This window comes from Coloeus monedula, assembly GCF_965178545.1.
Source record: "Coloeus monedula genome assembly, chromosome: 26".
Lineage (NCBI taxonomy): Eukaryota > Metazoa > Chordata > Aves > Passeriformes > Corvidae > Coloeus > Coloeus monedula.
The window spans coordinates 3,741,109-3,751,314 of record NC_138806.1 but is presented as its reverse complement, the minus strand read 5'-3'; the positions used below and the strand labels follow the sequence as shown (position 1 = coordinate 3,751,314).

Here is a 10,206-nt window from a genome sequence, read left to right as displayed (position 1 = left end):
GGACTCCACCCGCCAGATCCCTGCCGGATTCCTCTCTCCAGATCCCCGCCGCCCGCCGCTCCCGGCCCCGCGGGTGCCCCGGGGCTGCGCTGCCCCGCCACGTCGCACGGCCCCGGGCAGGTGGGGGTCCCGGGCGGGGCTGCCGGGCGCGGCCGGGTTGTAGAAAAGGCCCCGTGGGCGAAGAGTATAAAACCGTATCAAAATCCCTGGAGTGTTCGGAGTGCGGCGTCCCGGGGGACTCCGGGGGTGGCGGGCAGGGCCCCCCCGGGCAGGGTCACCCGGAGCGGAGCCCCCCGGTGAAGGCTCCCCCGGTGCCCGCGGGGTCAGTGGGAGCTGGTGGAGCCGGAGCGCGGCTGCGGGCGGGCGCGGGGCCAAGCCCCGGCCGAGCAGCCGGGGAAGGAACGGGCGGAGCGGGGCGGCAGCGAGGGGGGCTGCGAGTCCGAGTCCCGGCGAGGGTCGGGGCCGGGGGTGTCCGCTCGCGGCGGGCGCGGCCCCTCGGCGCCCACCCAGGGGTGCAGGGCGGCGGCGTGGGCAGAGCGGCTGCGGACGGGGCAGCGTTTGGCCCGGGGGCTGGCGGTGGGGGAGCTGAGGGAGCTGGGGGGCACCGGCGGCGAGGGGGGCACCGGCGGCGAGGGGGGCACCGGGGCAGCGGGCGGCGAGGGTCGGGGGGGCGGCGGGACGGCCGCGGGCAGGCGGCAGAGACAGACGGGGGGATGCGGGGCGCCCAGGTGACTCCTGAGCAGCTCCATCATGCCCTGCAGCTCCTGGTTGAGGTGCGAAACCTCCTGGTTGAGGTGGTTGATCTGGAAAGGGACAGACAGCAGTGAGCACTGGCCGATGTCCGCGGGGTTTTCAGGGACATGCTTCCACCTCTGGTCCCCACCACACCTCCTGGTTGAGCCTGCTGATGTTCTGCTTTATCTCCTCTGCCTCCATCATCAGGGCTGGGCCGCTTGCGTCAGTCCGTGCTGGGGAGGACACAGACAGTGGTCAAGTGTCCTGCCAAGCCTCCCAGCCCCAGGGCCAGCACTCTGGCCTTGCCAGGCAGCTGCTGGCAGTACCTGAGGTGGGAGAGTCCCTTGCCGCACTCGGCGGCGGGTCCATGTTGAAGCAGAAGGTTTGTGGCTCTGATGTCCCTCCGTTGTCTTCAATCCCATCCACGACTCTAGAGCAGGAGGGGGTGAGGGTTGTCCCGCGTCACCCCCTCACCCCTCTGCCACCATCTGAGCAGCCCCGCAGGACCCCTCGCAGCACGGCTGGCACAAACCCGCAGCAGCAGGATGAGCCACCGGCACATCCCAGCCGTACCTGGGACTGAGGTCGGGTGGGCCGTGAGTGTGCAGGGAGGGGATGAGGAGCTTGGCCGGCCTCCTGGCCACGCCACCATCCCGCTCCAGGAGCCGGGTGTCCCGCCGGCACTGTGGAGAGGGGCTGCGGCCGCGGCTGCCACGGGCTGGGGAGTGGCAGTTGTGCCGCAGGGCTGAGACCTGGCACAGCTCATCACCCAGGAGGCTGCTCAGGGAGCCACGGCGCACTGAGCTGCTCAGCGCGGGCAGCAGCAGCTTGCGGCGGGAGGTGCTGGCGGGCGACTGCTGGAAAACCTCGTCGGGCTCCTCCTCATCCTCCACAATGGAGGGAAGGGCCTTCTCCGGGGCAGCACCGCTCTCCGGACGAGGCTGCAGGCGGGCGGGAGGTCAGGACTGGTCCCAGGCACGGCCATCCCCGCCCCGTCCTCGCCCGCCCCGTCCTCCCCCATCGCCTCGGCAAGGGACGAACCTGTGGCGCCTGCGACAGCCTCGGGGACCGGGAGTAGCGGCAGAGCCCCTGCAGGGAGAGCAGACGGTCCCGGTTCAGCAGCAGGAGGGACCCCCTGCACAGCTCCACAGGGACCAGCCACGGGCCCGTAGCCCCCCCAACCTCTCAGTGCTCCCCTGGACAACCAAACCTTCCCCAGCCCCACACATCAGCCTCAGCACCAGCCTCTGCTACCCCTCACCCGCTCTCCTTCCTCTGCTGCTGCCGTGCCAGTGATGAGCTGCCCAACTTTGGCCTGAGTGTCCTGATCCAGAGTCAAGGCTGCACCCCAAATCCCAGCCCTGGCTCAGCCATCAGAGCACTAGCTCTGTCTGGAGTGCGCAGCCAGCTGGGGAGGGTGACGGAGGTGCACAACCTGGTGCACACTCCTGGCATTCTCCACTCTTGGTTTGTTTACATGCCTCCTGTGTTATGGACATAGTGGGTCTTGGTAGAGCTGTTTGGGACCTAGAGACTGACCTCCCACACCACCTCCACCAGGCTCAGGGGGAAATTGGGTACCAACAAGATGCTCCGGAGGAGCTCCAAGCCTCTCTCAGCAGAGCCGGGGGAGGAAAAGTGCGGCAGAGCCATTTCTGCAGCAGAACATCCTCCCAGATGCTGGAGCCATCAGCATGACTAAACCCGCAGCCCCCAGCTGCATGCTGCACTCCAGGGGGCTTTGCCCTGGCTGTCTATCCTGTGGTGCCCCGAGTTCTCTTCAACCCCATTTCCAACCCTTCCATCTACCTCAGCCTCCTGCATTGCAAATGCTCTCTCTGCAAATTCCCTGGGTTGTGCAGAGCCAGGACTGGACATACCTGCATGCCAAGGTGACAGAGCTGCAGCCCCCACCCCAGCCTTGGAGTCTGGGGACTGTGAGCAGGGAGCGCACAGACTCCCCTTCCATTGCCATGTGCAGCCCCGGGGCCATGAGGACAGGAAGGGGCCTGCGAAGGAGGACACGCACCCACCTCCATCTCGCTGCCCTCCCGCAGGTTGAAGGTCAGGTCCTGGTGGATGTCAGCTGTAAACTTGCTGGCATACTCAGGATAGAGCTGCAGCACTTCACAGAGCCCCCGCAGCCCAATGTGCTGCAGGTCGCAGTAGGTCAGTGCCTTCACGTCGGCATTGGTCTTGATCACCTGGTCTGTGCTGCACAGGTCAGCTCCAATCAAGTCCCCTTTGCCTGCAGGAGGGGACCAGGGGTGGGCTAGTGATACAAGCCCTGAGACCCTCACTCTGCCAGGCAGCAGGAAGGGCTGGGGTAGAGCCCACGCCACCTGCCCTCACCCAGGATGGCCAGGACCACGTTGTCCTTCAGCACCTCGAGGGAGCCGGAGCAGACAAAGTAGTTGGCCTGCAACGCGTCACCCTGGCGCAGCAGATACTCCCCCGGGGCACAGAATGAGGTCTTGATGTGGAGCGAGAGGGAGCGGAGGCAGCCCCGACTGGCCGTCTCAAAGATGGGCAGCTGCAGGATGTCCTTGTTGAGGTGCATGGCCACGTCTGCACGCAGCTCGTCAGGGAAGTCGTGCAGCAGCTGGGGAGAGCGGAGCCGGGGCTCTGGGTGTGAGGGGCAGGGAGCAGGGAGCAGCTTTTCCGCAGCCCGGCAGCCCCAGGGGTCAGGTCCCTCTCCGGAGAGGGGAATCTCACTGCTGAGCTGGTGTCTCAGCAGTGCCCAGCAGCCCCGGCTGGCAGAGGCACGCCCTGGCTGCGGTAATCAGCTGCTTCTGCTCCATGTGCCTGTCCCACTCCCCATGCTGGCAGGAATTTGCCCCAGACCTGGTGCCTCCAGCACCACTCTCACAGCTGGTCCTGCCAGCCCCAGTGCCCCCCCGCTGGGTGCAGATCGGGGCCGGAGGGGGCTGGCCGAGCCCCACCAACACCTCCTACCTCATTAGCATCGATGCCGTTGTTCACCGACCAGGTGGTCTGGAAGTACTCCAGCATCCTCTGCTTGAGCTGCTGGGGCAGGTGATGGACGCGGATGAAGTCCTTGAGGTCCTTCATGCGGGTGTGGTAGAGCGAGCGGCGGGAGTACATGCGCTGGATGATGGCCGTGACATTGCCGAAGACAACGGCGTGCATCAGTGCTGGGGGCAGGAGGGCAGCGTCAGGCCCAGCGAGGGGCAGCCGGGGGCACAGCACGGGGGGACTGCTCCCCAAACCCCAGGCCAGGGCTGTCTCACAGGGCACACATGCCCATCACCTCCCCCGGCACCCTGCCTGGGACACAATGCTCTGGCAGCCCGAGGCGAGTGCCCTGCCCAGCCCCACTCCTGGCCTCACCCCCAATGAGCATGGTGCAGATGGAGAAGATCTTCTCGGTGTCAGTGTTGGCACAGACGTTGCCGAAGCCCACGCTGGTCAGGCTGCTGAGGGTGAAGTAGAGGGAGGCGATGTAGGCGCTGCGGATGGAGGGGCCCCCCAACGAATTGTTGATGTAGGGAGCCTCCAGCCTCTTGCCCAACTCATGCAGCCAGCCTGCCAAGCACAGCCCGGGGTTAGCACTTGCAGGAGCCAGCTGTGAGGGCTGCGCCCATGGCACCGCTGCCCCACAGCAGCGCTCACAGCAGCACGGGGGCACCCCGGTGCTCCAAGCGTGTCTCCACCCCACACTCACCAATCTCCCAGGTGCGGGGGTCGTTGCTCTCCAGCTCCTTGCGGCCGATGACGTACCAGATGCAGGCCATCCAGTGCGCCAGCAGCGCGAACATGGACATGAGCAGCGTCAGCACCATGGCGCTGTACTGCGAGTACCGGTCCAGCTTCTGCAGCAGCCGCAGCAGCCGCAGCAGCCGCACCGTCTTCAGCAGGTGAACCAGCGAGGTCTGGGGGGCAGGCAGGAAGGTGAACCTGGTGGAGCTGCAGGCAGGGACAAGAAGGGACCCCAACACCACCCCCAGGGCAGGAATCCTTCGCCACCTCCACAGCTGCCAGGAGGGTCATGGGCTACAGGGCATGCCAGAGGCAGCTCATCCCCAAGCAGCCTTGCACCCATGTGCCCAACACCCAGGAGGCAGTCAGGGTCAGGGCTTGTCAGGGCATCAAATACCCCCAGGAGATGTGGGTGTTGGAGAGGGGCAGGGAGGTGGGCAGCAGCTTTGCTGTCGAAGGCTGTGTTTGTGCCAGCGGCACTCACCACAGTCACATTGAAGATGTAGAGTAGATCGAAGGGCAGAGCAGCAATCAGATCCACAAAGAACCAGGTGGCCACATAATGGATGCAGATGGAGCGAGGGTCATACACAACCTGGCCCGACTGGCTCACGTATGTTGTCCGGAAGTTCAGGATGATATCTGCCCCAGGAGAGCAGGACCAGCCCTCACCACCCCTTCTGTGGCTGGCAGAGCTGAGCCAGGGTCCTCGGCCAACATCAGTCTCACTTCTGGTGTGCTCAAGACCAACAGCAGGGGCACAGCAATCCCAACTCCCCTCTCCATCACCCCTCATCCCTGCCCTACCATGTCCTCTATCCTGGATCGGTGCTCAGCCCTGCACATGGACCTACCCAGGATGAAGAGCATCTCTACAGCGATGTCGCTGACAATGGTGCTGCGAGCAGCTGACAGACTGTCCTCTGTGCCCGTGAAGCAGACGTTGTAGGGGACAGTGATAGCCACGTAGAAGGTGGCCAGCAGGATCAACCAGTCCCAGAGGGCCTTGAAGATGCTGTAGTGGAGCAGGATGAAGCGGGACTTCTGTACTGAGGCCACCTTGTACTCGGGGATGGACGGCTTGTTCTCAAACACGTTCTGCAGGAGCAAGCGTGGGGGGGTACGTGGATGGTGCAGGGGCCATCCCACACAAGGGGTGAGGGCCATCACAGCCACCCCTCTTCCTGAGTCCTGCCAACCAGATGGCACCCCCTGATGCCAGGGTGATGGACACCCATTTCCTGCACTGAGGTCACCCTCAGAGACAGGCACAGAATGCCTGATTACAGCACATCAATTAATGTGATGTCATTGCTATTAACAGTAATCCCCTGGCAATGCCAACTGCTGCCTGGAACCATCTCAGGTGCCACTTCACATGCTGGGGCAGAGGAGGGCAGAGCCAGGGCCATCCCACCCAAATCCCCAAAATTCAAGACTGGTTCACTGATATTCTTTGCCTGCTCATCAGCTCTGGGGCCCAGCAGCTCTCAGACCCTCTCTCTGTCCCCACAACTGCAGGTGGTGCCCAAGGACCCTGTTCTGGGCACAGCAGCTGTGCGAAGGGGCTGGCACAGGACTGACTCTGGTCCCTGCCCCATCTGGCAGCTCCACAGCTCTGGCACCCTGGTAACGGCGCTCCCCAGAGCATGCTCAGAGCCAGCACTGGGGTTTCCTGACAGTGAGTGTGTGAGGAGAGGCACAGCTCTGCCAGAGCTGCCAGGTCTGCACAGCAAGCTCTGGGCACCCACAGGGTTCTCCTGCTGCCAACCAAACACATGTGCAGCCTGGCTACAGTGTGGCTGCCAGAGCTCGGGGGCATTTTGGTGCTTGGCAGGCCAGGGAGGGATGTGCATGGAACAGCATCCCAGTGAGGCTGGGCTCTGCTGGGGGCTACTCTCAGGAGAGCTGCTGCACTGCCAGTTCACCACAGCCCCAGCATGGGGGGCACTGGCCAAAACTGAGGGTCCCCCAGGTCCTTACACGGTTGATTTTCATCTCGCCACGGTCCCTCCGGACAAATTGGCTGCTGAGCCGGTGCAGCATGGTCTGGCCCTGCCTCCGTGCAGCCCGCAGGTGTGAGTTCCCAGGCTTCTTGCTCCTCTGCTTCTCGCTCCTCTGCTTCTCTGCAGTGGACAAGGCATGCTGAGTTAATGGGAGTGCTGTGCCATGGGTGTACGTGGCAGGCAGGACCCACCAGGGAACAGAGAACCCCTTTGCCACATCCCCACTGCACACACTCTTCCCTGAATCCCATCCCCATTTTGCAGCCATGGCTCACCCTCCTTCTTGTCACCCGGGTAGCTCCTGCCCCGGCTCTCTGTGATGTCCTTGAAGGAGAAGAGGAAGAGCACCACCTCCCCCTTTTCATTCTTGATGGGCATGATGTCCAGCCGGCACCAGAATGCAGCTCCTGGGTGGAGGAGAGAGTTGGTGAAGGCAGGGCAGCCCCCTCCACCGCTCAGCAGCTTCACCCCAGGGCCATGACAGGGCCGAATCCCAGCTGGAGCTGTGGCCAGGGACCCAGCCCCACGTGCCACTCACCACTCTTCTTGTAGAAGCAGACCTCGGTCTGGTACTCCTGCCTGCTGTCCAGCGCCTTCTCGATGCTCTGCAGGATGGGCTCGCTGGTCTCAGCCCCGCAGAGGAAGCGGCAGCTGCAGTTCTTCTGCATGACCTCGGTGCGGGCAAAGCCGGTGAGGTCGCAGAAGCCATCAGAGCAGTAGACGATGGGGAAGCCACAGCGGCCCTGTGCGTTTGCCAGGATGAAGTTGCTGTCTGAAAGGAGACACAGCTGCCCCCGAGGCCTTGGGGCCACCTCAGGGGGCACAAACAGCAGCCCAGCCCTCCCGGTCCCCCACGTGTCCCCCTGGGAAGTGGAGTCAGATCTCCATCTGGCTGCTGGCTGCCCCTAGCTGCTCCCAGAGCTTGCTCATCCCCTGTCCTGCTGTCCCCAAGGCCCCAGCCCGGGCAGGACCCCAGCCCCACGTACTGGAAGGGGAAGGAGCCTGGATCCATCTTCCGGCCCCCATCACCCACGCGAGGCAGCTCACACCTCCCCCTCGCCATCTGCCACTCCAGCTCTGCCAGGGCTCAGGGAGCTTAGTGGGAGCAGCCACTCCCGGCTGGGCGCATCCAGCCCAGAGGTGCCCAGCTGTGGTGCTGAGATCCCCAGAGGTGTGGGGTGCTGAGGCACCAGCTGAGAGGGTGGGAGAAAAGCCATGAGCCCGTGGGAAGTCAAGGGCCAGTGCCCAGCTGGCATGAGCCAGAGGTGAACTACAGCATCCTCGGCCTCTGAGCAGCACAGAGCCTCCCCAGCATCCCCAGCCCCGGCACGGGGGTGGCACCAGCCACAGTAAAGCCGTCGCCAGCCCCATGCCCTGCCCAATCACAGAACAGCTGTTCTGCCCCACAGCGCCCAGCCGCAGCCCCTGTCCCACAGCACCAGCGAGACAGATGGACTCATGTTAGCAGGGTGCCAAGGAAGCGGGTGTGCAGCTGGCATGGGCTGCAGTGGAACCCAGCGTGGGCAGACCAGGGTATCCCCAGCCCCAAAATGGTCTCCGGTGGTGGGTCCCCAGCACAGGACCCTTGCACCACACAGTCAAGATCAGGTAGATGTGCTCTGCCCCGTCTCACAGAAGAAAGGAGCCCACAGTGATGCCAGCACCCCCACACCATGGGCAGAGTGGTGCCAGGGCAAGGCAAATGCAGCAAGATGCTGCGGGAGGGAGGGGAGGCAATGATGACTGCAGGCAGCCCTGGCCGATGGGGGTGCCGTGGGGCCACCACAGCACGGCTCAGCCCAGGATTAGCTCGGAGAAGCAAAAATAGCCTGAAGCTGTGACTAAGGCCAGATTTTGGCTCTGGGAAGCTGGGATTATGGTGATATCCAGGATGTGTTATTAGAACAAAAAACAAGGGTTTGCATTTGGGAGTGGCTCACTGAGCTGGAGGATGTGGCCCTGGCAGGCTTGGCAGACCCCAGCCATGGTGGCCAGTGTGCCTGGCCGGGTGCCCCGGGGCCCAGAGCAGCGGCTGCCCGGGAGAGGCAGGGTTAACTTCCCACCGGGTATCACTGTGCTAAACCCCTCTCCATGGCAGATAAAGCCGATAAGAGGCACATCAAACCCGAAAAGCCCCACGCTGTTTAAAAGTGCCCGGAGGCAGCTGGGCAGCTTTGGACAGGGGACTGCCAGAGCACTGGGGGCAAAGCCAGGCTCTCCGGGGCAAATTCCCAAGGCTTTGGTCGTGGTGTTGCAGGCAGCTTCCTGGGGGACTCTTCCCTTGGAGAGTCAGATCCAGGAGCTCTGCCCCTCCAGAGGGACAGTGGGATCACCATCACGAGGCACATGTGGCTCTGCCCTGTCACCTCCAGGCGCAGCTTGGTCGGAGTCGGGGAAGAGAGACTTCTCACACATTGCAGCCCCAAAGGTAACACCCCAAATCCCAGATCCCCTGGGCAAAGGACACCCTGAGCCACCAGGGCTGCCCCGTGTCACTCCAGGCCAGGAGACAGCTCAGCATTGCAGCAACCACATGCGCCAGGGTGCTTGAAGTGCCTCAGTGGTGCCCTGGGAGGTGGCTGCAGGCTATCAGTGCCATCTTCATGCCAGTCGCTCCCAGCAAGGGAGGAGATGCTTAGCCATGCTGGCAGCTGGCCCGAGAGACACCTGCTCCAGGTGTTTTTGAAGGGAAGCTGAGGTCAGTCCTGAACACGGCCCGTTCCCGGGGGGCTGCATGGTGCCAGCGGTGCTGGAGCCAGCATGTGGTGCCCGGGCATCACCCATCCCGGCTTCAATCCATCCCAGCTTCAATCCATCCCGGCCCCGGCACATGGACACGGAGCGGCCGGGGACACGGGCACCACTCGGGCACGGGACGGGGCAACGCGGGGGCCCGGGAATCCCGGGTCAGCCCGGGCCTATTGAGACCGACCGTGCCCTCTTCGGATCTCCCTCTCCCCACCGGGGGCCCCGCGCGCCCCTCCCGCCGGCACCGGGATCTGTCCCTGGTGCTGAGCGCGGCTGCGGCGACACCGAGCGGCACCGGCGGCGGGAGCGGGGAGAGCATCGCGGGGGCGGCCCGGGACACGGACACGGGGAGTTCCGGAGCCCAGACACGGGACGGTCCCCGGACAGCGCGTTGGTGGCCGCGCCCGGCCGAGCCGCGGGGTCTGCGGGGCCGGGCCGAGCCCTGTCCCGTTCGCCGTCTCCTGAGGGGCAGCGGCTTCCCCCACCCGGTCTCTCCCCCTCCCCCGCCGCCGCCACGGCCCCTCCCCGGTCCCGTCCCAGCCGTACGTGTGCCATCGAAGCGGGTGGCGATGGTGTCCAGGAAGGTGTTCTGCGGCGCCAGCAGCCCCTTCATCACCGGCATCGTCCCGCCCGACCGGCCGCCCGCCGCGGGGCTGCGGCGGCGGGGCTGCCTCCGCCGCCCCCGGCCCCTCCGCAGCACCGCAGGCTGATCCCGGCCCGCCCGGGGCTCCCGCCCCGCCCCGCCCCGCCCCGGCACCGGGAGGGGCCTCGGCACCGTCGAGCACCGTCCCCCGCCCGCGGGCAGGGCGATCTGGCCCGGGGGGGCACTGGGTTGGTGGCGCCGGGACCTGCTCGGCACCGGAGCCGCCGTACCGGGAGGCACCGGGACCCGCTCGGCCACGGGAGCCGCTCACCCCCGGCGCTCCCGGGCCCACGGGGGCTGCAGGAGGAGCAGGAGCCGCCGCACCTCGGGTAACCTCTGTGCTGGTACTGCCCC

The 10,206-nt window shown here is 65.3% G+C and overlaps 1 protein-coding gene across 1 annotated transcript; it reads right to left on the bottom strand.

Annotated features, from left to right (window-relative positions):
* Positions 1–323: 323 nt before the first annotated feature.
* On the bottom strand, positions 324–9,831 carry KCNH4 (potassium voltage-gated channel subfamily H member 4; the record flags this gene model as incomplete). The annotated part of the gene is made up of 16 exons (XM_082297190.1): positions 324–803; positions 889–968; positions 1,062–1,165; positions 1,309–1,676; positions 1,777–1,824; positions 2,769–2,983; positions 3,088–3,337; positions 3,691–3,890; positions 4,087–4,281; positions 4,421–4,628; positions 4,940–5,097; positions 5,310–5,553; positions 6,439–6,581; positions 6,737–6,868; positions 7,000–7,233; positions 9,756–9,831. 16 exons carry the CDS (start codon positions 9,829–9,831, stop codon positions 324–326), a joined length of 3,135 nt encoding a protein of 1,044 aa, XP_082153316.1.
* Between the last annotated feature and the right edge of the window lie 375 nt (positions 9,832–10,206).